Below are 26,373 nucleotides of genomic sequence, written 5' to 3' on the forward strand. Positions count from 1 at the left end.
ATTGTTATAGATTTTGAAAGAGTTATATCTCAAAAGTTTGTTAGAGAAAGCAATTAGCTACAGTACAAAATAAGAATAATTAAAGTAGACTAGAAACCTATAACGCTAGGGATACTATCTTTGTCAATATGTATCAGAGTGTGTAATCGATGTGAAAGTCTAGGGGACTGTACTTCTGATAATAGCATTGTTCCCAATCAATAGTGGTAAGTCAGTCTGATACTTGAATTTCCTCATGATATATGTATGAAAGTGTGCCTCGATTAAGAGAAAGATGATGTTTAATATGTCTAAGAGTGCTTTGGATAGACAAATCCCATCAATCTTTTTTAGTGGAGCCTGAAAAACACATTAAAGATGAGCTAATGATTTGTTGCCTTGAATGCCAAGCTGATTTCTTGAAAATGGAGGAGGGTCAAATATTTCTTTTCTCCCTTTTGACTTTTCAAATTTCGACCTTGACTAGGAAAAAGAACCTACATTTCCGACAAAATAGGCAAGAAAAAGAAAAATAGAAGAGCTCGGAATTCGCGGGAACATATTTAAAAACAATTTCTAAATAAAAAGCAGCCCAAAAGACACGGATATTCCAACGGCCAAGACTTGGAATTCCAAAAAACCCAAATTTCTTTAGGTGGAAAAGAAACAAAAAGATAAATCTTTGTTAAAATTGTCAAACCGTTAATTTCTTTTCAGATTTTAATTGATAGAATTTCTGGATAATCAGACAGGCATCAGTTTCTTGGTTTATATTCAAAATCATTTTTCTTGGGTTTTTTCCCTTTACATTTCTTGATTGATATTACACTGAATTTAGAAAGGCTTTTTCTTGGGAGAATCAAATCGGTTTTACTGAATTTTCACGGGTTCGTAGAAACCCTTGGAAATTCAGTACCCCTTTTGCAGAATTTTCCTGTTGGTGACCTATTGAATTCCCTCGAGTTTCGAAATTTTCTTTAAGGAGGTATGTTCTTATTCTGTTATCCCACTTTTTCCTTGAATTATTCGAAGAATAATTAAATCATGTTTGGTTCATGAATGTACTGTATCCATGTGTATGTACCTTGCCTGATGCACAATTTTAATCTTATCATGAATTTGTTAATATGTTAATTTTTTTGATATCTCAGAATTTTATTGCTCGGTAGCATCATCAACATTTAACACAGTCAGTTGTGTGAGGATTCTGCATTGCCATTTGTATAATTACATTACGTTGAAACCAGGAATGGATCAATTCAGGCAGATTGGGGAGGTTTTGGGAAGTTTGAAGGCTGTTATGGTATTGAAACACGACATTCCAATTAACCAGAGACAATGCTGTTTGCTTTATGATATGTTAGTTTTGGCGTTTGACACAATCTCGGAAGAAATCAGACAGAATTTGAGGTTCGAAGACAGGAATACGAAGTGGAAGGCTCTAGAGCTTCCAATGAAAGAGCTTTACCGGATATTTAAGGAAGCCGATCTTTACATAAGATACTGTGTGGATGTTAAGGATTGGTGGGGTAAAGTGATTAGTCTACATCTCAACAGGGACTGTGTTGAATTCCACATTCATAACTTATTATGCTGTTTTCCTGTTGTAATTGAGGCCATTGAGACTGCTGCAGAAGTCTCGGGGGTGGATCAGGAAGAAATGCAGAAGAGACGACTTGCCCTAATAAAAAAGTACGATGAAGAATGGAATGAACCAAAAATTTTCCAGTGGAAGTTCGGGAAACAGTATTTAGTCCCTCGAGAAATATGCAGCCGTTTGGATACGGCTTGGAAGGAAGATAGGTGGTTACTTCTCGAAAAGCTTAAAGAGAAAAAAAGTTCGTCAGCAAAGCATGAGAAGAAGCTTGGAGAGTTTTTGATTAAGAAACTAAGCGATGCAGAACAATCAAAGACAAAGCTCCTGCCAAACAGTGTCTTACTTGCAGCAGCTGATTATTATGTGAAGCGGCGTTTGGACTCGACTGGAGGTGCAGGGCATTTTAAGGAGATCCAATGGTTGGGGGAAAGTTTTGCTTTGAGGACGTTCTATGGGGAGATTGAGCCACTAAATCCCGAGATTTCTTCGGTCCTTTCACTTTCCCACCCGAATGTGTTGCAAAACCATTGTGCCTTTTTCGATGAAGAAAGAAAAGAGGGTTTACTTGTAATGGAACTTATGAATAAGGATCTAAACGCTTACATAAAAGAGAATTGTGGCCAAAGAAAGAGACTCCCATTTTCGACACCGGTTGCAGTTGATATCATGCTCCAGATTGCAAGAGGCATGGAATATCTACATTCTAGAAAGATCTATCATGGGGATTTGAATCCGTCCAATATCCTTCTCAAAGCAAGAAATGGTTCCATGGAGAATTTTTTTCAAGCAAAAATCTCTGGTTTTGGTTTGACCTCGATCAAGAGTTATTCTGCACGGAGCCCAAAACCAACAGGAATCGATCCGGATATTTGGTTAGCCCCAGAGGTTTTGGCCGAACAAGAGCAGCCCGGGGGCAAATGCACTATGAAGTATTCAGAAAAAGCTGATGTTTACAGTTTTGGGATGCTTTGCTTTGAACTTCTAACCGGGAAAGTCCCATTTGGAGATGGCCGACTTCAAGGAGAAAAGATGGCTCGAAATATTAGAGCCGGGGAGAGGCCACTTTTCCCATATCCTTCACCAAAATACCTTTCAAATTTGACTAGAAAATGCTGGCAAATGAACCCAAATCTTCGCCCAACTTTCTCGTCCTTGTGTCGGATATTACGCTATATCAAGAAGACCCTTGTTATAAATCCTGACCATGGCCAGCCAGATTCTGCTCCACCACTTGTTGATTATTGTGACATGGAGGCTGGCTACTTGAAGAAATTGACTGATGAAAAGGGCGAGGATTTGGCACCGGTGTCTCAAATTCCTTTCCAGATGTTCGGTTATAAACTTATCGAGAAAGAAAAAATCTCTGGAAAGAATTGGGATTTAACAAGTGATGGATCTGTTGTTCACCGTGCAGCATCAATGTTTGACGAAGAGCACTTTGGTGTCATGGATGATTTTTTCCTTGCACAAAGTGATCAAAGGTCAGTTCATTCAGAAATCATCGAGAGGAAATATTCAACATTAGCGGTTGATCAGAGGTCGGTCATCTCTGAGATACCTCATCGCCAGTTTTTCTCATTCGACCAAAGGTCATTTGGCTCTGAAAGCCCGGGGAGAAAATATTTGGGACCGGCAGCTGATCAAAGGTCGGTTGGAGCTGAAACGCTAGAAAGGAAATCTTCATTCATACTAAGAGCTGATCAAAGCTCATCTCATGTTCAGAGTCCCGAGAACAAAATTCTGCCGAAGATGGCTAGCATGAAGCAAAAAGTTGAGGTTGCAGAGCTTAAAGCAGAAAATTGCAGCACTCCGGAACCTATACATTCCCTAATCAAAGAAGGTGAGCAGAAGTTAGTAAGTACTGAGATTGTAGAGAAGAAACTTTTATCACCAAGGCCGACAGTGGAGCAAAAATCAGTTTATTCTGATGGTTCAGGAGGGAAAATATCATCACGGTCAACAGTAAAATTAGTTGAGATTCCTGAAAAGAAAACACTGGAGCCAGAATCCATTCAGAAGACAGTTTCTGGTTCTTCTAAGATTTCTGAAAAGAAAAGCGGTTCCGAAACAAAGCACATTGGCAAGTCGAGCAATACTACAAGCTCGGAGAAGAAAGATTTGGTTGTCAAGAAAACGAAAGATATGAAGACAAAAAGTTCTCCAGGTTAGTTTTTCCCTCTTAAACCTTGTGTTAAATATTTTGAGAATACCACAATATCAATAATTTGAATAAGTTGAATTGATGCAGGGACATTGAATGGTAACTCCCCTAGATCTTCACCATCAAGAATAATGAAAACAAATCCTAGTCGCTCTCCGGCTTCCTCACCAGGACGTGTGTCCAGGACACGTTCATCACCGAAATGGTTACCTGCGTATTACTCAAGAGATTATTCATCGCCAAGATCATCACCGTTAAATCAAAGTGCTCGAATTAGTCGAGAGAATCGAGTACCATCAGGCATGAGTCCTCGAAGATCTAGAACAAATAATGTCTCCAACTCAGTAGCAGCATGATCATATATAATGTTACTTTCTCCACATAGTATGGATTCTCAACCATTTTGTAATATCCAAAAGAAGAACTCGGCAATTTTATTATATTTTTTTTTTCACTCCATTAAATCTTGTTTACTTTTACAGTGTTTGGGATGTTGTTAAATTTTGTTAATCTGTTTCCTATATATATATATAAATTTTTTTTTTTTGCTTAAGTTATTACATTGTTTGCACCAAACTCAGCAAGAAAATAGTGTAATCTCTCGGGTTCTTGATTGTGCACGTTCTATTTGCATATTTCATCTTGGACAATGCTATATGTACAGCAGTACCGGGAATTTTTACGGAGGCGACGACAGAAATTCACTTAGCAGTATCTCATTGGCTGTTGGGTGGGGAAAAAAAAAGGTCAAGCAGCGCTTGTAAAGTTGTCTGTATAGAAAATCTATACAAACATATCAATCCTTTCATCTTAACAAATATTTTGGCTGGTTTTGCTCAGGGAAAAAGGTACTCCCCTTGCGCTATTTCTTTAGGCAGAAATAGCAGGACAAGAAAGCTAGGATTTACATTGAATCCCCGTAGGTAAAGAAAAGACACCATAGCTCTAATGCAATAAAATGAAGATTACACCAAACATATGAAAAAAATCTAGCATCTGCTATTTGTTTACAACTTTATTTCACTTTTCATGTTCAGAGGGGTTCATGTACAACAGCTAGTTACAATTTGCTGTAACTGTGTGTACATAGTACATACAATGAATTCCGCAGAGCAATATATATGGCAATCCCAACCAAAGTAACAACTCGGCTACATGTACACAATGAAAACAATCGAATCTAGTTCAAATTTGATCATTCATTTCAAATGGGTAGAGTAACAGAGCTCTTACAAATCAGTTTCTGTAACATCTGCAAAGAACTGATTTTCAGGCAGCTCCTGCACGTTTTAGTTTCTTTCAATATCTGTCACCATGGGCGATAATTTTGCATGAAACTGTATCGTAACAAAATGGACAATCATATGTCAAAGAATCGTCAGGCATTAAGCAACTTAGAAGAAACAATGTCAAGTTGCCAACTTTGAAAAAACAGGACATCAGATGTCAAAAGAGTTTCTTCCCAACTTATAAATGACAGTAATAAAATGACAAGCCATCAGAAGATGCTCATGAGGCTCCAGCTCTAAGCAGCCATGACACTGAAATATCAAAGCTGATCGTGGGAAAAAATTTAATTCTAAACCATCTCAAGAAGTTTTATACAGCCAGTGGAATTGGCAGCAACCACCATATTTGATTTCCGTCTCCAACAAACACTGGAAACAAACTGTCCATTGTCATCTTCAGTCTCCTTACCAGAAATGGAATCAATGGAGCCAAACCTGTGGGAAGTAATAGGCATCGGCAGAGATTTGTAATAGGCGAACACCTGAAAACCAATATATGAAATGTGAATAGTTGAAACTAACAGGCTTTGGCAAGAAGTTCATAATGAACAGCCTTAATAGTGCAAATCAGAAAAAAAGCACCAGAACAGAGATTAATTTGTTAGATTTTCGGATTTTCGTGACATTTTGTATGACAAGTCTCCTCAATAAAATATGTTGAATATTTGATCAAAATCAATGGAAATGATAATGGACTAATTGTTGGGCTCAATTGTGGAATTGGTAGAATCAAAAGAAATTGAAAAATGCAATATTTGATTTTTTGCCTATGCGTACGCACATGCTTACTTTTGTGCGTACACGAGACGTGTTTTGGCAAAACCAGAATTAAATTTTGCTTCTACTATGCGTACGCACGGTTTATACTATGCGTACTTATAGTGTTAAAAAATAGTCGTTGGCTAGTTTTTCAATTTGAAACTTGGGAGCCATTTTGGATTACAAGTTGCCACTTTTCATCTTGTTCTGGCACTATTTCGTGATTTATTAATTGAGACCTATAAATAGGTGATGAATGATTTAAACAAATACATTACAAAACAAGAAAAAATCTTGAAATTCATATATTGTTCCACAATTAATCAAATCTCTGTTATAACTCATATTCATTTCTTCTTTATCGTGTTCATCAAGTTTTGGCGGAAAATTTCTCGTGTTTTGTTATTTTCTGCATCAAGGCCTTTTAAAATCCTTCAAACCATTTGCCATAACACCCTTAAGCATCTCATTTCATATGGAGAGCGGACAAATATAGTTTGAGGACAACGATCCCGTGTTCAAGTCTCAAATTCGTTCTTGAAGTATTTCGCGATTTCTATTCATTTTGTTTCTATAATTTTGTTGTTATTTCTTCTCCAACCCCTTATAATCCAACAATCTCAAACTCCTGCGATAGAGAATGATACAACTATGACAACCATCAAACTCATGAATCAAAATCTGGTTAGATTTGATCGTTTTGACGAGACTAACTTCACGCGGTGACAAGACAAATTGAAATTCCTCCTAACGGCGTTGAAGATTTTTTATATTCTTGATCCGGATTTGGCGCCTTTGCCGGAACCAACGAATGGAGAATCCCAAGCAATCAAGACCGAGAGACAAAAACGCAAAGAAGATGAATTGATTTGTCGTTGCCACATCTTGAATGCATTGTCGGATCGTTTGTATAATCTATACACCAATACAACTTCAGCGAAAGAAAGTAAGTACAAGGCGGAACAAGAAAGTACAAAGAAATTTTTGATTTCTAAGTATTTTGATTTTAAATTCTTAGAAAATATCTCTCTTCTTCCCAAGTGCATGAGTTGCAAGTGATTGTCAATAAATTAAAGGCGGTAAAAATTGATATACCGGAGACCTTTCAAGTGGGGGCTATAATTGCTAAACTTCTCGGAACTTGGAAAGGATACCAAAAGAAGATCATGCATAGTTCTGAAGATTATTCTTTGGGACAATCGCAAAAGCATCTTCGAATCGAAGAGGAGTCGAGAATACGTGATAAAATTGAAAATTCTCATGAGGGCTCTTCTAAAGCAAATGTTGTTGAAAAAATAGAACCGCCGGCAAAATCCAACAAAAGGAAGCCTTCTAGGAACTTTAACAAGTCCAAAAAAAAGACAAAAGGAGGTTATTTTGTGTGAGAAAAATTTGGTCACTATGCCAATGATTGTAGGCACCGAAAACAAAACAACTTTGAGGCCAAAGTGAATTCCATCCAAGATGACAAAATTGTGGCCACCATAAGTAAAGTAAACGCAATCAAAGGAAATGTTCTCGGGTGGTGGTGTGATACTTGTGCTACGGTACATGAATCATATGATAAATCTTTGTTCAAAACTTATCAAGAAGTGGATGGAGAACAAGAGATTCAAATGGGTAACGAGATGCGGTCCAAGGTGTTTGGAAACGAAAGTGTTGACATTATCTTCACTTCCAGGAAAACCGTTACTCTAACTAATGTACTACATGTTCCAGATATGAATAGGAACCTAGTTAGTGGCAATCTTTTAGGAAAATCGGGCATCAAATGTGTTTATGAGTCCGGCAAACTTGTACTATCCCTTAATGGGAAATTTGTTGGAAAATGTTATTCGTGTGAAGAAATGGTCAAATTATGTACCGTTGACAATGAAATGAAGAAAAGTAATTTTGCTTATGTTGTGAATTTATTTTCATTATGACATGCTAGATTAGGTCATGTTGGTACAAATACAATGAAACGCATGAAAAAATATGACTTGATCTCATATGATGAAAATGATGAACATAAATGCAAAATATGTGTAGAATCTAAAATGATTAAAAAATCATATCAAAGTGTTAAGAGAACCTCTAGTATTTTAGAATTAATTCATACTGATATATGTGAACTTCATGGTATGTTAACTAGAGGTGGAAATAAATATTTCATAACTTTTATAGATGACTTTTCTAGATATACATATGTTTATTTGATAAAACATAAAAGTGAAGCCTTTGACATGTTTAAGACATACAAGAATGAGGTTGAAAATTCTCTAGGAAAAAATTAAAATTTTAAGGAGTGAAAGAGGTGGTGAATACTTTTCCAATGATTTTATTTTGTTTTGTGAACAACGTGAAATTATTCATCAATGTCTGCACCTAGGACACCCGAACAAAACGGCTTGGCTAAAAGAAAAAATAGAACATTTGTACAAACGATAAATGACATGCTTATTCATGCTAAGTTGCCATTTAATTTGTGGGGTGAAACTTTATTAAGTGCATGTAAAATACTTAATATGATTCCTTCAAAATATACTAAAATTTTTCCCTATGAATTCTGGAAAGGAAGAAAACCAAACATTGGATACTTCAAAGTGTGGGGGTGTCTTGCCTATTGCAAGAACACGAATCCTAATAGGACCAAATTGAGTCCAAGAGGCATTAAATGTGCCTTTGTTGGATATGCAAACAATAGCAAATCTTATAGATTACTAAATTTGGAGTCCAATGTGATTATCGAATCCAACGATGTGGAGTTCTTTGAGGATTCGTTATCTTCGGATAATGAATTGAGAAAAAATCCTGAAAATATCCCTAACTCAAGTGTAACACATGATTAAATATCTTCTAAGGATGTTGATGAATCTAGTGAACTCGAGTTGAGAAGTCTTTGGGATTGGATGAAATCGATTCTCAACTTATCTCCTTTTACTTAGTAGAGGAAATGAGTTGAATGTTGTGAGAACAATTCATTTTGTTCTACAAGTAGAAACCGACCCTAAGACTTATAAAGAAGCTATGGCTTCTCGTGATAGCACATTTTGGAAAGATACAATTAAGGACGAAATGAATTCGATAATGTCCAATAATACTTGGGAACTTGTTGATTTACCACGGGGATCCAAGCCTATTGGATGCAAATGGGTATTTAGGAGAAAATACAATGTTGATGGATTCTTAAATACGTTCAAGGCTAGATTAGTAGCCAAAGGATATCGACAAAAGGAAGGAATCGACTATTTTGATACTTATGCACCGGTAGCTAGAATAACATCGATTAGGATACTATTCGCCTTGACTTCAATATATAATTTACATGTTTATCAAATGGATGTCAAGATGGCATTCCTAAACGGAGATCTCGATGAGGAGATCTATATGGAACAACCCGAAGGCTTTGCCCTACTTGAAAATAAACATAAAGTGTGCAAGTTGGTGAAATCCTTATATGGTCTGAAGCAAGCACCAAAGAAATGGCATGAGAAGTTTGACTTAGCAATAATATCATTCGGGTTTAAACATAATAGCGTTGATAAATGTTTATATTTTAAAGTTCGTGATGATTATGTGACATTTATATGCTTGTATGTTGACGACATGCTGATTATGAGTAATCACATGGACGGAATAGAAGAAACAAAAAGGTTTCTTTCTTTCACATTCAAGATGAAGGATCTTGGACAAATGGATACCATTTTAGGTATCAAAGTCACAAAGACTAGTGGGGGTTACTATCTAAGTCAATCACATTATGTTGAGAATGTGATAAATAAATTCAAATATTTGAACATAAAGGAATGTAGTACCCGGATTGATCCAAGTTCAAAACTAACAAAGAATGATGGAAGGGCGATTGCTCAATTGGAATATGTAAGTGCTATAGGGAGTCTTATGTATGCTGTTCAATGCACAAGACCGGATATAGCTTATGCAATAAATAAACTTAGTAGGTTTACTAGCAATCTGAGTAATGATCATTGGAAGGCTATTGTGAGAGTTCTTGGATACTTAAAGAAAATCAAGAACTTGGACCTACAATATACTAAATTCCCGACGATATTGGAAGGATTTACCGATACTAGTTGGATATCTAGCAAGGGTGAAAGCAAATCCACATTGGGTTGGGTGTTCACTCTAGGAGAAGGTGCTATTTCTTGAAAATCAAAGAAACAAACGAGCATAACACACTCGACCATGGAATCTGAATTTGTAGCAATATCGGATACCGAGAAAGAGGCTGAGTGGCTTAAGGATCTCTTTTATGAAATACCTTTGGGATCAAAGAATATTTCTTCAATACCTATCATGTGTGATAGTCAAGCCACATTAGCAAAAGCATACAATGAAATATATAATGAAAAGTCTAGACATATGAGTCTAAGACATGACTACATAAGGAAATTAATAAAAGATGGAATAATTTCCCTAAATTATGTAAGGTCAATCGAGAATTTAGCGGATCCTTTAACTGAAGCACTAAATAGAGATTTACTAGTGTCTACTTCGAGTAGGATGGGGTTGAAACTCCTTAATTAAAAAGGTCCACCAATGACGGCAACCCTACCTGTCATTACTCAAAAGGTAATCCACGAATTCAAAGGGTAACAACAAGTCATTCAATATGTGGATAGTTGCAACATTAGTTAAATCCTCAATGACTCTATCCTAATTAAATAATGTTGGTTGTTACTGAAGTGAGGGTTGAGTTTAAAACTCTTAATGAAGTTCAGTGTTAAAACACAAGTATCTCTAAAAGTAACAAAGATACTGGAAGAACTTTACCTAAATGAACTTCAAAGTGGTGCCGCCTCAATAGAGAGTTGGAGTTTCTCTCTTAAAAGTTCATTGAATAAGATGAGTGCAAGGCCATAAAAGCGCTAAGCGAGTTGAGGAACTTGATAACACATGATACTTATGTGTGTGCTCTTACCGGTATTGTCACAAGGAATAATTGGTTCAAAACTTCCATGCTACCTCTAATTCCTACTTTACTTTGTTTAAATTACACTATAGTTAGATTCAAATCGAAAGATATCTAATCCTTATGCATAAGTGTCGTCTTTTTGAATATGTGATCGTATTGATTTTGAACAAGTGGAGAATTGTTGAATATTTGTTCAAAAATCAATGGAAATGATAATGGACTAATTGTTGGGTTCAATTGTGGAATTGGTAGAATAAAAAAAATTGAAAAATGCAATATTTGATTTTTTGCCTATTCGTACGCACAGGCTTACTTTTGTGTGTACAGGAGACGTGTTTTGGCAAAATCAGAATTAAATTTTGCTTCTACTATGCGTACACACGATTTATACTATGCGTACGCATAGTATTAAAAAATAGCCGTTGGCTAGTTTTTCAATTTGAAACTTGGGAGCCGTTTTAGATTAAAAGTTGTCACTTTTCATCTTGTTTTGACATCATTTCGTGATGTATTGATTAAGACCTATAAATAGGTGATGAATGATCTAAACAAATACATTACAAAACAAGAAAAACATCTTGAAATTCATATATTGTTCCACAATTAATCAAATCCCTGTTATAACTCATATTCATTTTTTCTTTATTGTGTTCATCAAGTTTTGGCGAAAAATTTCTCGTGCTTTGTTATTTTCTGCATCAAGGTTTGTTAAAATCCTTCAAACCATTTGTCATAACACCTTTAAGCATCTCATTTCATATGGAGAGCAGACAAATATAGTTTGAGGACAACGATCCCGTGTTCAAGCCTCAAATTCGTTATTGACGTATTTCGTCATTTCTATTCATTTTGTTTCTATAATTTCGTTGTTGTTTCTTCTCCAACCCCTTATAATCCAACAAAATATGTAATCAGTTTGAATGATAGAAAAACTTGGAGACAGAACAAAACAACAAGAATAATGCTCAGGAAAACTTGGAGACAGAACAAAACAACAAGAATAATGCTCAGGGCTACAGTAGAACAGTAATCTTGATATCATAACATTATATTCTACACCCATGAGCAATAGAAGCAAGTCCAACAATATACAAATTTTTTACCATGGCATTTAAGAATATACTTCGGCAAAGCAAAAATTAAAAACTATCAGGTCCACTGCATTGTTATAGAAAACCTAGGTTTCAGACCTGTGCACATGAACACGTGGAGTTTCATTAAACAGTAAGTAAGCTAAAAATATGACTGTCAATGAATTTGACACAATATCTTCCCCGAACTGATGGATTTACTAGGTTCTCTGGCCTGTAAACATTTCACTAAATCTTTGGCAATCTCAAAATGTGATTATCAATGACTTGACACTATTGCTTGACCTCCCCAAAGTGATGCTTCAATTTTAATTTCTTATCCTCATAGACTATCAGTTTCTATCACAGAGCCCCTCAAGAAACGGGAAACGTTTAACAATGGGATCTACATCAACAACATGAAAAATGCAAGTTAAAAGTGAAAACCACCTCATTTGTCTCCGAACCACAGGCTATGTAACCATCAGCAACTGATAGACCCACGAAGTTCTGCAGGAGTGAAAATGCCAAGTTAAAGGAGACGAGATGTCTAGAATATTAAAGGTAACAAAAGCTCGTGTTAAGGCAAGAAATTCTCCAAAAATTATTTAGAAGAAAAATGACCACATGATGGTTCCTAAGAAGCATGATGTGGACAGGGACATGTTGGGTCCCAACAGCACCGATTTAATTTTTTTTAAAATTGTATTACTGTATCCATACTTTAACATTTTCAATAAACTCAACACATTTTTAGCTTTTGAAATTTTGCAGGTAAAATCGTTTGAATAAGGGAGTATGTTGTACTAAGATAACTTTGGGTCAAGCTATATATTAGTACTGCTATAGAAGAAGCAATGCATATAATATATATTAAACAAATTTGACCATAAGATCGAATAATTTTTGTCACAATATTTGGTTTTTCTATACAAATGTCTTAATAATCAAACATTTCTCTACTTTTATATTTCAGAATTTACAAATTAGGCTTTTCGTATCCTCGATGTGTCAAGAACATGTTCATCACAAGTTAGAACTCAAAAGAATATGAATAACACAAAAGATGCCTATATTACGTCAGACACATGCTTGAGAGATGTTCGGGGGTATTCATTGAATGTTGGAAATCTGTAAGTAAATGAAAATATGACATGTAACGTGGCATGTCAAATACGTGCCCAGGCATGTCAGGCATTGTTGCCTGATACATGCCACTACGTAAGACACGCCACCCCACCCCAGTACTAGTAGTTTCCATGTTTCATAGGTTGGCTCACAAGTGACTAACCTTCTCATTAGTATGGCCTCTAAGAGTTAAGATGCAAGCATCTCTTGATAAACAATTGGAACTTGTTTTACTGAGATCCCAAATCTTCAGTGTGTTGTCAGTGGATGCAGAAACAAGAGTTCCAGCATCCAAGAATTTTGCATAGCTTACAGCTTTCTCGTGGCCAGCCAATATGCACCAAGGAGTTGAAACTTTGCGAAGATCGAAGCAATATGTCTTATAATCGGCAGCACTAAAAGCTAACAAATGACTGGAATCAGTGGAGAACTGAACGCAGGAGATATTTGCGTTGTTCCTTATCGTGCATAAACTGTTTTTCTGCACCAAAGAAGAAAGATCAGTTATAGAAGCCCTATAACTATTCCATCCCAGAGTGATGAAGTGCTGGAAGCAGTTTCAGGAATGTAAAAGGCTTGATACCCAATGCATGCCCAACCAAACCATGCAAAAGGTAAGGCATCAATCTGCAGGTAATTGCTAGAATGTGAATAGTACCAAATAATATCAGCTGGGAAAGTTAATTCTCCATTGAACTGCCTCACTTTCATTCTTTCTAAGAGGCATCCAAGTTACTAAACAAACGAAAGGGTTATATCTCATTATATGCATCGCCTACTGTACCATTGATGCCATAATCAACATTCATGTTTAATAAGTATTTTGTACAAAAATTGTGGTTATGAATCCACTTTAACCTTAATTTAAAATCATTCTATTCAAGTGTAACCCAAATGATGGAGTTCTAAATAGCATGACATGGCTCTCAATAAATTAAAAGCATGAGACAGATAAACTAAAACCAAATAGATAGGCCGTGCCTCGTTGATGCTCCAAAGTTTTACCAGACGATCATCACTCCCACTGGCTAGTTTTGTGGGATTCATACAAGAGAAATCAACAGACCATGCCCTTTCACTGTGCTCAATGAAATGAGAAAACTCTTGCCCTGTTGATGCATCCCATAACTACAATGATTCAAGTCAGTTATGCCAAGACCAATGCAAAAAGAAACTACTTCATGTCAATATAAATGTTTAGATGTCAGTAACAAGAGATAGATACTGAAAAAAAAAAAAAAAAAAGGTTAGAAAGTATGGATGCACCTATACAAAAATATACCGTATCATTTAATAACAGTACAACTGCCAACATAAATTTGCATTACTTGAGGAGCATATGCTAAATTTGCAATAGGAAAATACACACGTGCAAGCAAGAACAGACATTTTGAATTGTAAATGCAAATTTTTTTTTTTTAAAAACAATATAACATTAATGAAAAGAAGTCAATATACTACTACAATTGTAGCTTACATGTTTTCACACTTTTGAAGTAAAGAGTTTTTCTTGCTTAGAATGTCGCTCGAGTGGAATCAGACATGTTATGGGCGCTCGAGCAAAACTCAAGCACTCCAAGGATGGTAGGCTTCAGTAATTCACTCTTAAGTGTCTTCTTCTGGCCTTGCGTGCGCCTCAAAGACGATTTACAACAATGTAGTACAGAATACAGATTACTTGCTTTACTTACTCTCAGTCAACACCATGCAAAACAAGCCCCAAATCCAATTACAACTCAATAATTGCAATACAAACCCCAATGATAAGAAACATATGTAGTAGAAAAGGAAAGGAGAAGTAAAGAAAGAAGGAGAGATACAAACATAAACATTAAAACCTTTAATTTCAAACATAAAAATTCTATACCTGATTGAAGCATAGAGATTGAAAATGGAGATTGGACGAAGGTTTATTTGAGATTGGAGGTTTTTTTTACCGTCTACTCAATATCCTTGTACGAGTCCACAATCACTACACGAGATAAACCTTGGTTTGGTGAATTGAAGTTGGTTGTTTATTGAAGAATAGAGTAAACTATAGTCGCTATAAACGTGAGCAGTCAGGGGTAAAGGCCTATTATAGAATTTTTGAAAAAAAAAAAAATTTTCAAATCAAAAATTTTTGTAGGATCATTTGACCTACATGACCCCATGTGGTCCGCCCATGCGTGCAAGCTTTTTTGAACGTGATGATTTTGGGAAACTAATGCACACATGCTTTTGCTCTAGCTACCACCCTCATTCCAAGAACACTTGGTTGGAACTCGGTGCGAACTTGAACACGCCTATTGACTATGGATTCGGGTAGTATCAGTTATAAAATGCTATAAAAGAATCTTAACATTTCTCAAGTGTAACAGTACTAATGGTTCTTCTTTCCCTTCCCAAGTCAATTACAACATCCTGTTCTTCTTCTATTAATCAAGGCTTGAAAGTCTTGCTCACTCTGTTATTTCCTCAGGCACAATAGCAGAGAATACTTTTCCAAAGTAAATCAACAAAGTTCAGTAAAGAAGGTAAGGTATACGAGCAAACAAGGAGACAGAGAAAATGACAAAGTCTGTGAAGAAATAATTGTTGCCCTGGTACACGCAATCATTAAAATTCACTTGGTAGCCTGGTCTTGCAGATTTTTTCCACATAAGAGATGAACATGAGACCTAGGGCTCCACAAGAACAATCGGTTTAATAGTGAAGATGCCAATAGTATGGGAGGCTACATCCTTTGGGAAAATGTTTCTATAACATCAAAAGGAAATCATGAACATCACAGATAGAAGTCAAAACTGCACTTTATATAAATATATTGAAGGCCAATTTTATGCAAAACCAAATCCTTATGTGTCCATCAAATTATACGGCCATTCAACACATATATTGAAGAACGCCATTAAGCTCTCCATTTTCTCAGTCTTAGCCTATGTTTGGCTCATGTTTATAAACACTCAAGCCACTTTTTATCCACATAATTCAAGAGATCTATAAGCACTGCCCCACTTAATACCACTCATTTCTATCTATTTATAATTTTAATTGTTTATAAACACTTCCCAAACATGCTTTATTTCTAACAAAAATTATGTGCCCAACAGTAACTAAATATATAACTGACAGGTGTGGCAGCTTAAAAGATAGAAACGTGAAGGTCCTTGGTGCAAATGATCATAATCCAGCCTGTTTAAGTAACCTACTTAGATTACTCGATTTAGCTTATTTTGGTTCTTTAGAAATTCAGATCACATTCCAGCAAAAAATATGCTCTTTTTTTAAATCTTTCATTAAGATTTATGTTAATCCAGAGACGCATGTTGATCTTCAGACAAATTATAGTAGATAATACTTTTCACATTGAATTGTTAGCAGAGCAATGAGCCAGAATACACACCTTAACTATGCCATCGTAATCAGAAGAAGCAAGGTAATTCCTGATACAGCTATTCCAGCAAATGCAGCTGAGTTTTGACTTGTTTACCATCTCAATAACTGGATAATGAAAGTCAACAAAATCAGTAGAGAGAGCTTGAAATTCAAATACTTGTATCTTCTTAGACACCCCAGCAGCAGCTAGATATTCCTCATCCCGGTCAAAACCCAACGAACATATTACATTTGCTGAATTACTGAAATCTCCATACCTTGATATCCCTTGTAATTTGAATTTACTATAGCGAGCATATTTGCACAAACCATCTGAGAAACCCCCCAAGCGATCTGCAATTTTGTATTTTTGTCTGTCCTTAGCAGTGATGTACCAGTTTTCTCGACTTTTCAACAGTTCTACATCTCTATGAGTTGCACCATCAGTATCTGGAAGCGGGATAATGGATCTCAAGGAAAAGTAAGCACTTTCAAGCTTCGTAGTATTCCTTATCGAACTTATATTGTTATCACACACAGGGCACATCTTTGAAGGCACATTCAAAGCAGAATGTCCACTTGCAGTGAGAAGCTTCGGAGGTAAGGAAGATAAAACCAGTGATTCGTCAGGATGCCTTTTCTCAACCTCTTTGATGTCTGCTTCTATGCACTCGATTTGTTCCACTAGCTTGGATACATCCTTTTGTTTTTGCTCTTTCAGTGACAGAAGAAAATACAATAACAATTCTGAGTCACCATCTTCTTCATCAATTGATGACAATAACCGGTGTCCAGACAAGCCTTGAGTTCCACTTACAAATCCAGATTGTAGAATTTCCCTGTCATGCAACAGTAGCAACAGATATTACACATTGAAATTAACATGACTCAAAAACAAATTTACATACGACAGAGAAGACTAAAAGATGAGAAATTTTTAAAATTGAAACTTGAAAATCAAAAAATGAATAAAATCTACCTGGTTGTTGGGCGTGATGCAGGTTCAGGGTGAAGAAGCCAAAGACAGCATCCAGCTTCCTCAGGATTCTCTAAAAGAAAGCCAGAAGGAAGAATCCTACGGTGTAAATCAAGCATTGCAGCAGTACGAGATCTTCCAGAATCAAATGAGCCAAGTAACTGGAAGAAACTTGAAGAAGATACCCACGTGAGAGGAAATTCTCTCTTTTCATTTTTATACAACATTGATTTTAATCGATTTATATACATGAGGTGAAGGAAGAGAAAAAGGAAACTAATCTACTAAATTTGGAAGTAAATTGTTCTACCAAAAAATACAAGATTGCAATCTCTAATTAATTCTAATTACCATAACTTCTCCCTTTACCATATTCGGTCCTTTCTACACTCCCCCTCAAGTTGAACTATAGATGTTGATCATGTTCAACTTGCTGGTAAAGTCGTGAAATGCTTGTCTGGACAATCCTTTTGTGAATACATCAGCCGTTTGTTCTTTTGTAGGAGTATATTGTTGAGAAAAATGTAGGAAAATCTGAAAACTTAATGAACTCCAAGGCACGAAAAACGTTATCTTTTAAGAGATGTTTCTCCTCTATCCAACGAAATCACGACTGGGGTATGATAGAAAATCTCTTTCAGGATACAATGAAAGCATTTGATTCAAATTGTGACTATTTGATCAAACCAAGAAGACACTCAAAAAAGAATTGATGATGCCAAGAGAAAGAGAGAAGAATATATATTTTTTTAATGTGTTTTGCAAACGAAAATTCGCCCAGAATTTATAGAAATTGTGACAACTGTTTGAATAGACGTATCTCTTGAAATGAAGAACACATCTGTTGGAAGTAATAGTCAAAACGAACGGATGCACATATTGAAAAACTTTTGAGAATAAAATTCTCTTTCGGGAGCAGCGGCAAACACTAGTCGGGGCGGCAAATCATTCGCAAAACAAAAAATAAATACATGCAAAATGATGAAAAATATCTAACATATATGTCATACAAATAATCCCGTTGTCTACCTTTTCTTTAATGAAATGTCTATCAACTTCTATATGTTTAGTTCTATCATGTTGTACTGGATCGAGAGAAATATTAATAGTTGCTTTGTTATCACAATAGAGTTTGATTGGAAGTTCTACTCCAACTTTCAATTCTCCCAAGAGCTTCTTTATCCAAAGTCCTTCACATATTTCTTGTCCAACAGCTCTGAATTCAGCCTCAGCACTGCTTCTAGCGACCACATTTTGTTTCTTACTTCTCCAGGTTGTCATATTTCCCCATACAAAGGTGCAGTAGCCGGTGGTAGACCTTCTATCTTCTGTTGATCCAGCCTAATCTGCATCTGTGAATATTTCTACTTCTTTACTCTTATTTTTCCCGAAGAATAGACATCTTCCAGATGTTCCCTTTAGGTATCTAAGAATTTTATAAACTGCTTCTAAATGAATCTCTTTGGGAGCGTGCATATGTTGACTGACCACACTGACTGCGAAAGCAATATCAGGTCTAGTGTGTGAGAGGTAGATCAAATTTCCAACTAGTCTTTGATATCTGTCCATTTCCACGGGTTTTCCGGCGTCCTTTATCACTTTCCCTGCCTCAATAGGTGTATTACTTGGTTTGCACCCCAACATGCCTGTTTCAGCCAACAGGTCAAGAATGTATTTTCATTGGGAAACGCTGATACCTTTCTTTGATCTTGCAATCTCCATTCCCAAGAAGTATCGCATTTGCCCAAGGTCTTTTACCTCAAATTCAGTTGCTAGGCACTTCTTTAGTCTTTCTATTTCAGCTATGTTGTTCCGTGTCAGGATAATATCATCCACATACACAATAAGGATAGTCTTTGCTCCTCTGGATAGACGATAGAGCATGGTATGATCTGACTGCCCCTATTGATATCCTTGAGTTTTCAGTACCTTTGCAAATCTATCGAACCATGCTCTGGGTGACTGTTTAAGCCCATATAAAGATTTCCTGAGCTTACATACTCGATTTTCCTCATTTGACTTGTTGAAGTCTGGTGGTATTGTCATGAATACTTTTTCTAGCTCCCCATTGAGAAATGCGTTTTTAATATCCAACTGTTGAAGTGGCCAATCTAGGTTTACTGCTAATGACAGAAGAACTCGGATTGTATTTAGTTTTGCCATTGGTGCGAATGTTTATGTATAGTCAATACCATAGGTTTGAGTGTACCCTTTGGCAACCAAACGAGCTTTGTAGCGTTCAATTGTCCCATCTGCCTTGTACTTCACGTTAAAAACCCATTTGCACCCTATAGGTTTCTTTCCTTTTGGCAGGTTTACCACTTCCCAAGTTTCATTTTTCTTTAAGGCTTTCATTTCCTCTATCACTGCCTCTCTCCATTTAGGTGATTCCAAGGCTTCTTGAATATTTTTTGGAATTTCTGTTTCATCAAGGTTAGCAGTAAAAGCACGAAATTCTGTAGATAGAGCATTATAAGACATGAATTTTGAGATAGGATGTAGAGTACATGACCGGGTTTGTTTTCTGAGAGCAATAGGTAGATCATCACTTGGATCGAAGGGATTTTCATCAGTTCCTCTCACCGGTTCGGACTCTTTTGGTGCTTCAGACATGAGAGTTTCCTTATACGAGTAAACTAGGGTCTCTTTATCACTCTGTTTTCCTTCATCTCCCCCTGAATTGAAGTTATCTTCTGTATATGACACCTTAGAAGGATTACGGAACGTGAGATCGGTTGGGGAAAGGTCAAAGTCCAGGAACTCGTTATTTGAGAACCAATCTTCACTCAAGTTCTCCCCCTGAAGAGAAGGTTTCGGGAAGTAAGGTGTGTTTTCGAAAAAACTGACATCAAGGCTAACTATGACTCTTTTCCCAGTTGGGTCAAAGCATTTGTACCCTTTTTGAGTAAGTGAGTACCCAATAAACACACATTTGATAGCACGTGGTTCAAGTTTGTCCCGATTTTGAGAGTGAATATGTACAAATGCAGTGCTGCCAAATACTTTTAGAGGTAGGTTTGAACTAAGGCGGGAAGTAGGGGAGTATTTTTGGAGCCTTTGTAAGGGTGAGTCAAAGGAGAGCGTCCTACTAGGCAGCCGATTAATTAGGTAAGTAGATGTTAAAATGGAATCCCCCCAGAATGTTTTTAGCATGTTCATAGTAAACATTAAGGCACAAGCAACTTCTAGTATGTGTCTATTTTTCCGTTCAGCAATCCCATTTTGTTGGGGGTATGGACGCATGAGCTTTCATGGACAATTCCGTGTTTTTTTAGGTAATCTTGCAAAGTAGCATTGAAATATTACGTGCCATTATCAGTACGGAGGATTTGAAGTTGTGTTTGAAATTGTGTCATTATCATGGAGTGGAAGTTCATAAAGACAGATCTAACATCGGTTTTGTCTTTCAATAAATAAACCCAACAGACCCAAGTGTGGTCATCAATAAATGTAACAAACCATTTTGTTTGGGTACGATTAGGAGTGCGGTATGGTCCCCATAGATCACTATGAATCATAGCAAATGGTTTAGATGGTTTGTACTCATGTTTTGGAAAAGATGTACGCTGATACTTTGCAAATTCACAATTTTCGCATTGAAAGTCAATAGGTATTTTATTCATGAAAATTGAAGGACAAATATGTTTTAAATATTGTAAGCTAGGATGACCCATTCTATTGGCCATAACAAAATTTCACTATCCTTAGAGGTAGATGAAGAATTACAACTTGAAATTTGACCTAGTGTACTCACATCAGCTTCGTCGAAGTAGTACAGTCCCTCGCATTCCTTAGCACTGCTAATCGTCTTCCCCGATGAAAGGTCCTAAAAGACACAATATGATGGAAAGAAATTAGCATAAAAATTGGATTTTTTTGCTAATTGACTAACAGATAACAAGTTACACGACAAATTTGGGACACGAAGGACTGAATCCAATGTTAGGGAATCAGATATTCGAATGTTCCCTTTTCCTGCAACAGATGAGAGTGAGCCATCTGCAATTTTAATTCGAATGTTACCAGGACAAGTAGAGTATGAAAAGAATAGGTGATACGAGTCCATCATGTGATCGGATGCACCGGAGTCAAGGATCCAAGTATTTTTATATCGTTAAGTATTTAATGCTCTAAGAAAGGTACCTTTGTGGGCTAGTGAGCTAGAAGGACCTTTAGGGGAAGACTGATCGGATGTTTGAAATTTTGAGAACATTTGATAGAGTTGCTCCAGCTGCTCGGGATTAAATGCACTACCTGAGACTGGATTATTTTTTGTTTCAACTTGATAACCCCGGCTCCTCATGGTTTGTCTTGATTTCCATTCGTTGGGTTACCCATTAATTTCCCAACATGTGTCTATTTTATGGCCCGGCCTGCGACAATGCTCACACTAAGGGCGACCCCTTTGTTTTTGGGTCGACCCATTTATAGATCCCTTTGAAAAACCCGAAATTCCACTTCCAATTGAAGGTCCATTAATATGCTCAATTTTTAGCCCAATTGCTAGCCCAATTAACTTACCACGTCCAGCCCAGATATTATACCATATGGAGATCCAGCCTTCTTCCCAGCCAAGGCCGATACTTCACCAGAGGCTTCCTTCAACATTACCTGCCAGCGAGCCTCCTCACGACACACCTCTGTGAACACCTCGCGAGTGGACGGCAGTGGACGACGACCTAGGATTCGGCCTCTGACTTCATCCAGTTCTCGATCAGACCTGCAAAAAATTCTTAGACTCGTTCGTTTTCCTGCTTCTTTTTGTATAACGTGATATCATCAGGGCACTTCCACTCCTCTTCACTGCTTAGGTCAAGATCATGCCAGAGAGAAGTCATTTCCATGAAGTATTCAGTGACATCTCTCGTCCCTTGTTTAATCTGCCATAAATGAGTTTTCAATTCGAAACTTTGCAATGCATTACCGGCGTCTGAGTAGGTGTCTTTCACGGCTTCCCATACGTCTTTTGCTGTCAGAAGGAATAGGTAGACTTTTCCTATAGAAGGTTTCATAGAGTTCACAAGCCAGGCAATTACTATGGAATTTTCAGAGTTCCAACGTTGCAGCTGGGTGGTGTTTATCGGCTTCTTCGTTTCTCCGGTAAGATAACCCATCTTCCCCTTTCCATCAATCACTAATTTTATCGGCTGGGCCCATCCGCGGTAGTTTTTTCCATTTAATTTTTCGACAGTAAGTTGGAACGATGAATTCTCGAATGAGTTGTGACCAATTGAGGAATTAACCTCTGTTTCGGTATCTGACATTGTAGATGCCGAACTGTTAGCGGGGAATTCCGCCATGGTTTGCTACGTCAGAGCACTGGCTCTGATACCATGAAGAAGATACACACATGAGAGGAAATTCTCTCTTTTCTTTTTTATACAACATTGATTATAATCGATTTATATACATGAGGTGAAGGAAGAGAAAAAGGAAACTAATCTACTAAATTTGGAAGTAAATTGTTCTACCAAAAATTACAAGATTGCAATCTCTAATTAATTCTAATAACTTCTCCCTTTACGATATTCGGTCCTTTCTACAAAACTACATTTTATTAGTAACAAAAACATATGCTGCCAGTTCAATACTTCATGAAGGACAAAAAATTGAAACAAACAGTGGTGTTCGCATTTTCTTGGGTATGCTAAAACTAACCTTCCCACATTCATAAGAAAGGCTAAACTGTAGGTTGCAAACTAACCGCATTAAAAAGTAGGCAAAACAGATTCTAATTCTTAAAAGAGAACAGACTCTCACTTCTATCAATCTCCCAAGCCTTTCTGCAAAATTCACTCCTCAAACCCACCATTCTGGCAAATATCAGTGCCTCTATTTCCTTTCCCTCAAACTAGAATTGTAAACTTTTCATAACTGAACAAATTCCTTCAAACAAAAGGGGAATATTCGCCTCACTGTCCTCCAAATTTTCATGCTGATATTTGGCATCATAGGAAAAAACTAAAAATGACCACATGACAACGGGAAAATAAGAACATATGCAATTATATAGGGTAAATGTTATCTAAATCAGCCTACAATATTCATGGACATCATTTTGAAGTCCTGAATTATTTTCATCTTTTTTAAACAGTTATAAAAGTATACCATCGGTTTCATTTCATGTCAAGGTCATGAAAATATATGAGGATTTATACTTTTACGACTATCACATCTGATATATATATATTTTCATTCAGATAAGTTCATAATATAAGACTGAAAGCAAAATTACTCCAATGGAAGTCATTACAAACCTCAAACAGAAGAACCCCTAAACAAAATACATTTGATGCAAACGTGCAGCCCCTTTCAGTGGACAGCTCAGGACTTGTATACCACTTCTCTTCTGACACACAGCTTACACAAGCCTGCAATGGCTGCAGTTTACTATACACATCACTGTTGTGGAATTTGTTTTGGTTCTTACACTCCATTTTAGGGAGTTCTTCCTCAGAATCCTTCCAAGAATCTTGTGGCCCATCGATATCTGCTTTAGTAACATTTTCAGATACAAACATAACACCTGACCTGGATGGAAATTGTGGCCACCTTGGAACATGGTTCACGTTCCCATCTAATTTCAACTTCTTCGCTGCATGGCTGCCAAAAGGAAGCATGCTAGCATGCATTTGTCTTTTCTCATTTCAACTACAACTTGAATGTGAATTACCTTGATCTGTAACACTTTTGGTGACCCCATTGTGTTCAGAAGACCCAAGGTACAACACCTCGTATGATCCCAACAACTTGAAGCAGGAAGGCCTCAAGTCTTGCAGCATAACTCCTTGAGAATGCCTAAAATCCACAAGAGCCACAATCTGTCTAAATATACTCAAGCTCTCAACTCTATTTGACTTATTTCGACCTGCTTCCAGCCATTCTCTCAAACTGATTCCGTCACCTACAAAATCAGAATTACGATTTGTCCATGGTTCAGAAACGCAGTCATGATTTGAAAAAGTAGCGGAAGTATAATCCAATGGTGCAACAGAATCAACCAAGCTGGTGGTCTCAGGTTTAGAGCATACACAGTCAGCAGTCACAGATTTAGTGCGTGTATGGTGAACAGACTCACTACCAGCTCGTATATAAACTGAGTTTTGGTGCATTAATCCCTCTTCTCTCAATATACCTTTTGTGGAGTACTCTGAGAACCCAAATTTTGATAAAACTTTTGGTCCAGTGGTTCCAGATGGGTAGAACAGTTCATTTGATGTGCCTTTATCAAAATTATTGGATGAACTGCTCATCACTGTGTTACGATTGAAATACAGTGGTTGTTGATCTTGAAACCTGGGACAGGAAGTGTTATTCTCATCGTCCAAGATACTTAGTTTTGCTCGAACTTTTTCATTGTGCCCTATTTGTCCTTGCAAGCAGTTAATTCCTGATCCATGCCTAGTTCGCATTCTATCTCTATTGTTCGAAACGTCCACAACAGCTGACTTTTTACAGTCATAATTTCTCAAAGTCAACTCTTCAACCATGATCCCAGCATCATCCATGCAACGCGGACTGGTACTAGCATGTTCAGAAGAACCAATTCTTTCTAGGTTCTTTGCATCCAAGGTACCCGAAACTAAGCAGTTCAATTTTTCTTGATAATCATCGTCACAAGGTGTTTCCATTTCATTGTGTTCCAGCATGCTGGAGCTGCCAGGCTTCAATGAGAACTCACAATCTTTACTCCGAACATGTGTAATGTAATCTGCTCCCGCTTCAGGCAGCTCATCACTTACTGTTTCATCCATGGCGTCTAAGATACTCTCATTCAATCAAGAGAATGGTTTGCACTGCAAAACAAACTCATATTTAAAGAATACCATATAAAGTATATTTAGACTAAATTGCATTAACCAGCAATAGTAAATTAAATGAACCTATACATTTGCTTAAGATTACTTACAATCAAATCCCTCAAACCTGGAAAACTAAAATGCACCTCGCTCTGCATCCATATCATGCATTAAATTATATGACATGATCCCATCCAATTGAATGAAATGAAATAATGGTAAGCCTAGGCGACAAAGACATGGCTCAAGAGCGTCGCTAATCAATATATTTCCCATAGGGAGCGCATTCGAGGTCTAATGAAATTCCCGGGTCAAGTTAGTGTAATTCGCAATCATGCTTTATTCCTTCATTCAAGCAGGGAAGGAAAAGAAGAGCGCCACTCATCGATCCTAACCAACTTGTAGAATCTATCTCTCAGCAATTCTTTTCTCCGCTAATCACCCATTCCCAACCAGCCCGCCCAATTGATCTTGTAAGATCAGCTAATTCAAATAATATGGTCCGAAGTTGTCGGAACAAACAAGTCATTTTCAGATGTAATTGAAGGCAAAGAAGGAAGATTTTGTTAAGGGATATGTTATCCCACATCAGTTTAATATCGACATAAATACCAATTTATAAAGATCTTGGGCTTCTCCACTTAATAAGGTTGACCTTATTAAGATGGACCCCAAATCTTAACATGGTATCAAAGTCACCCCGTAAATATTAAGATTGGTCTATTCAAATGAGCCACTATCTTGAGGGAGCCTGTTAAGGGATATGTTATCACACATCAGTTTAATACCGAAATAAATACCAATTTATAAAGATATTGGGATTCTCCACTTAATAAGGTTAACCTTATTAAGATGGACCCCGAATCTTAATAGATTTCGTGAGGCTCTGCTTGGCAAAGGGTTATTTGACTGAACATAAAGATTAATGTGTGCATAACTGGACATAAAAAATCAACATACTTTTTCTGAAACATCTCATCTGCCTAAGTTATACAATGAAAGATGTATTTATTTCCAGTTTACGTTCAACGACTTGTGTGCAGAGCTACTTCATCTTTTGATCAAAGACATAACACTTGAAATATTCATAAACTGGTCACGTACACTAACACCTATATATTTATATTTTATCCGTAACATATACCCATTCATCTACTGTACCTAAACCAGGCGTCTTTTCTTCATCTATATATATGCTCAGTGTAACTACAAAATGAGAAAATGGGTTGGAGAAATAACAAAACAGAACTTTTAATACTATCCATATCAAGCTAAGTTTTTTATTCCCCCCCCCCCCCCCCCCCCCCCCCCCCCAAAAAAAAAAACACAAAAAAAAAAACCCC

The 26,373-nt window shown here is 36.8% G+C and overlaps 1 protein-coding gene and 1 pseudogene across 2 annotated transcripts; one reads left to right on the forward strand and one right to left on the reverse strand.

The window, feature by feature from the left end:
• The first annotated feature begins 611 nt into the window (after positions 1–611).
• On the forward strand, positions 612–4,283 carry LOC111398581 (serine/threonine-protein kinase MARK1-like). Of its 2 annotated transcripts, none has more exons than XM_023025550.1 (3): positions 612–964; positions 1,227–3,740; positions 3,825–4,283. In XM_023025550.1, the coding sequence occupies exons 2-3, from the start codon at positions 1,229–1,231 to the stop codon at positions 4,091–4,093; spliced, it is 2,781 nt and encodes a 926-aa protein (XP_022881318.1). In that variant the 5' UTR covers positions 612–964; positions 1,227–1,228; the 3' UTR covers positions 4,094–4,283. The 2 variants fall into 2 exon arrangements, with proteins under 2 accessions (XP_022881318.1, XP_022881317.1); XM_023025549.1 differs by having other exon boundaries at positions 613–964; positions 1,131–3,740.
• A 635-nt stretch (positions 4,284–4,918) lies between these two features.
• LOC111398582 lies at positions 4,919–26,314 on the reverse strand (annotated as a pseudogene).
• Positions 26,315–26,373: the final 59 nt, after the last annotated feature.

The sequence above is a fragment of the Olea europaea genome, chromosome 8 (genome assembly GCF_002742605.1).
Source record: "Olea europaea var. sylvestris chromosome 8, O_europaea_v1, whole genome shotgun sequence".
In the NCBI taxonomy this organism is placed as follows: Eukaryota; Viridiplantae; Streptophyta; class Magnoliopsida; order Lamiales; family Oleaceae; genus Olea; species Olea europaea.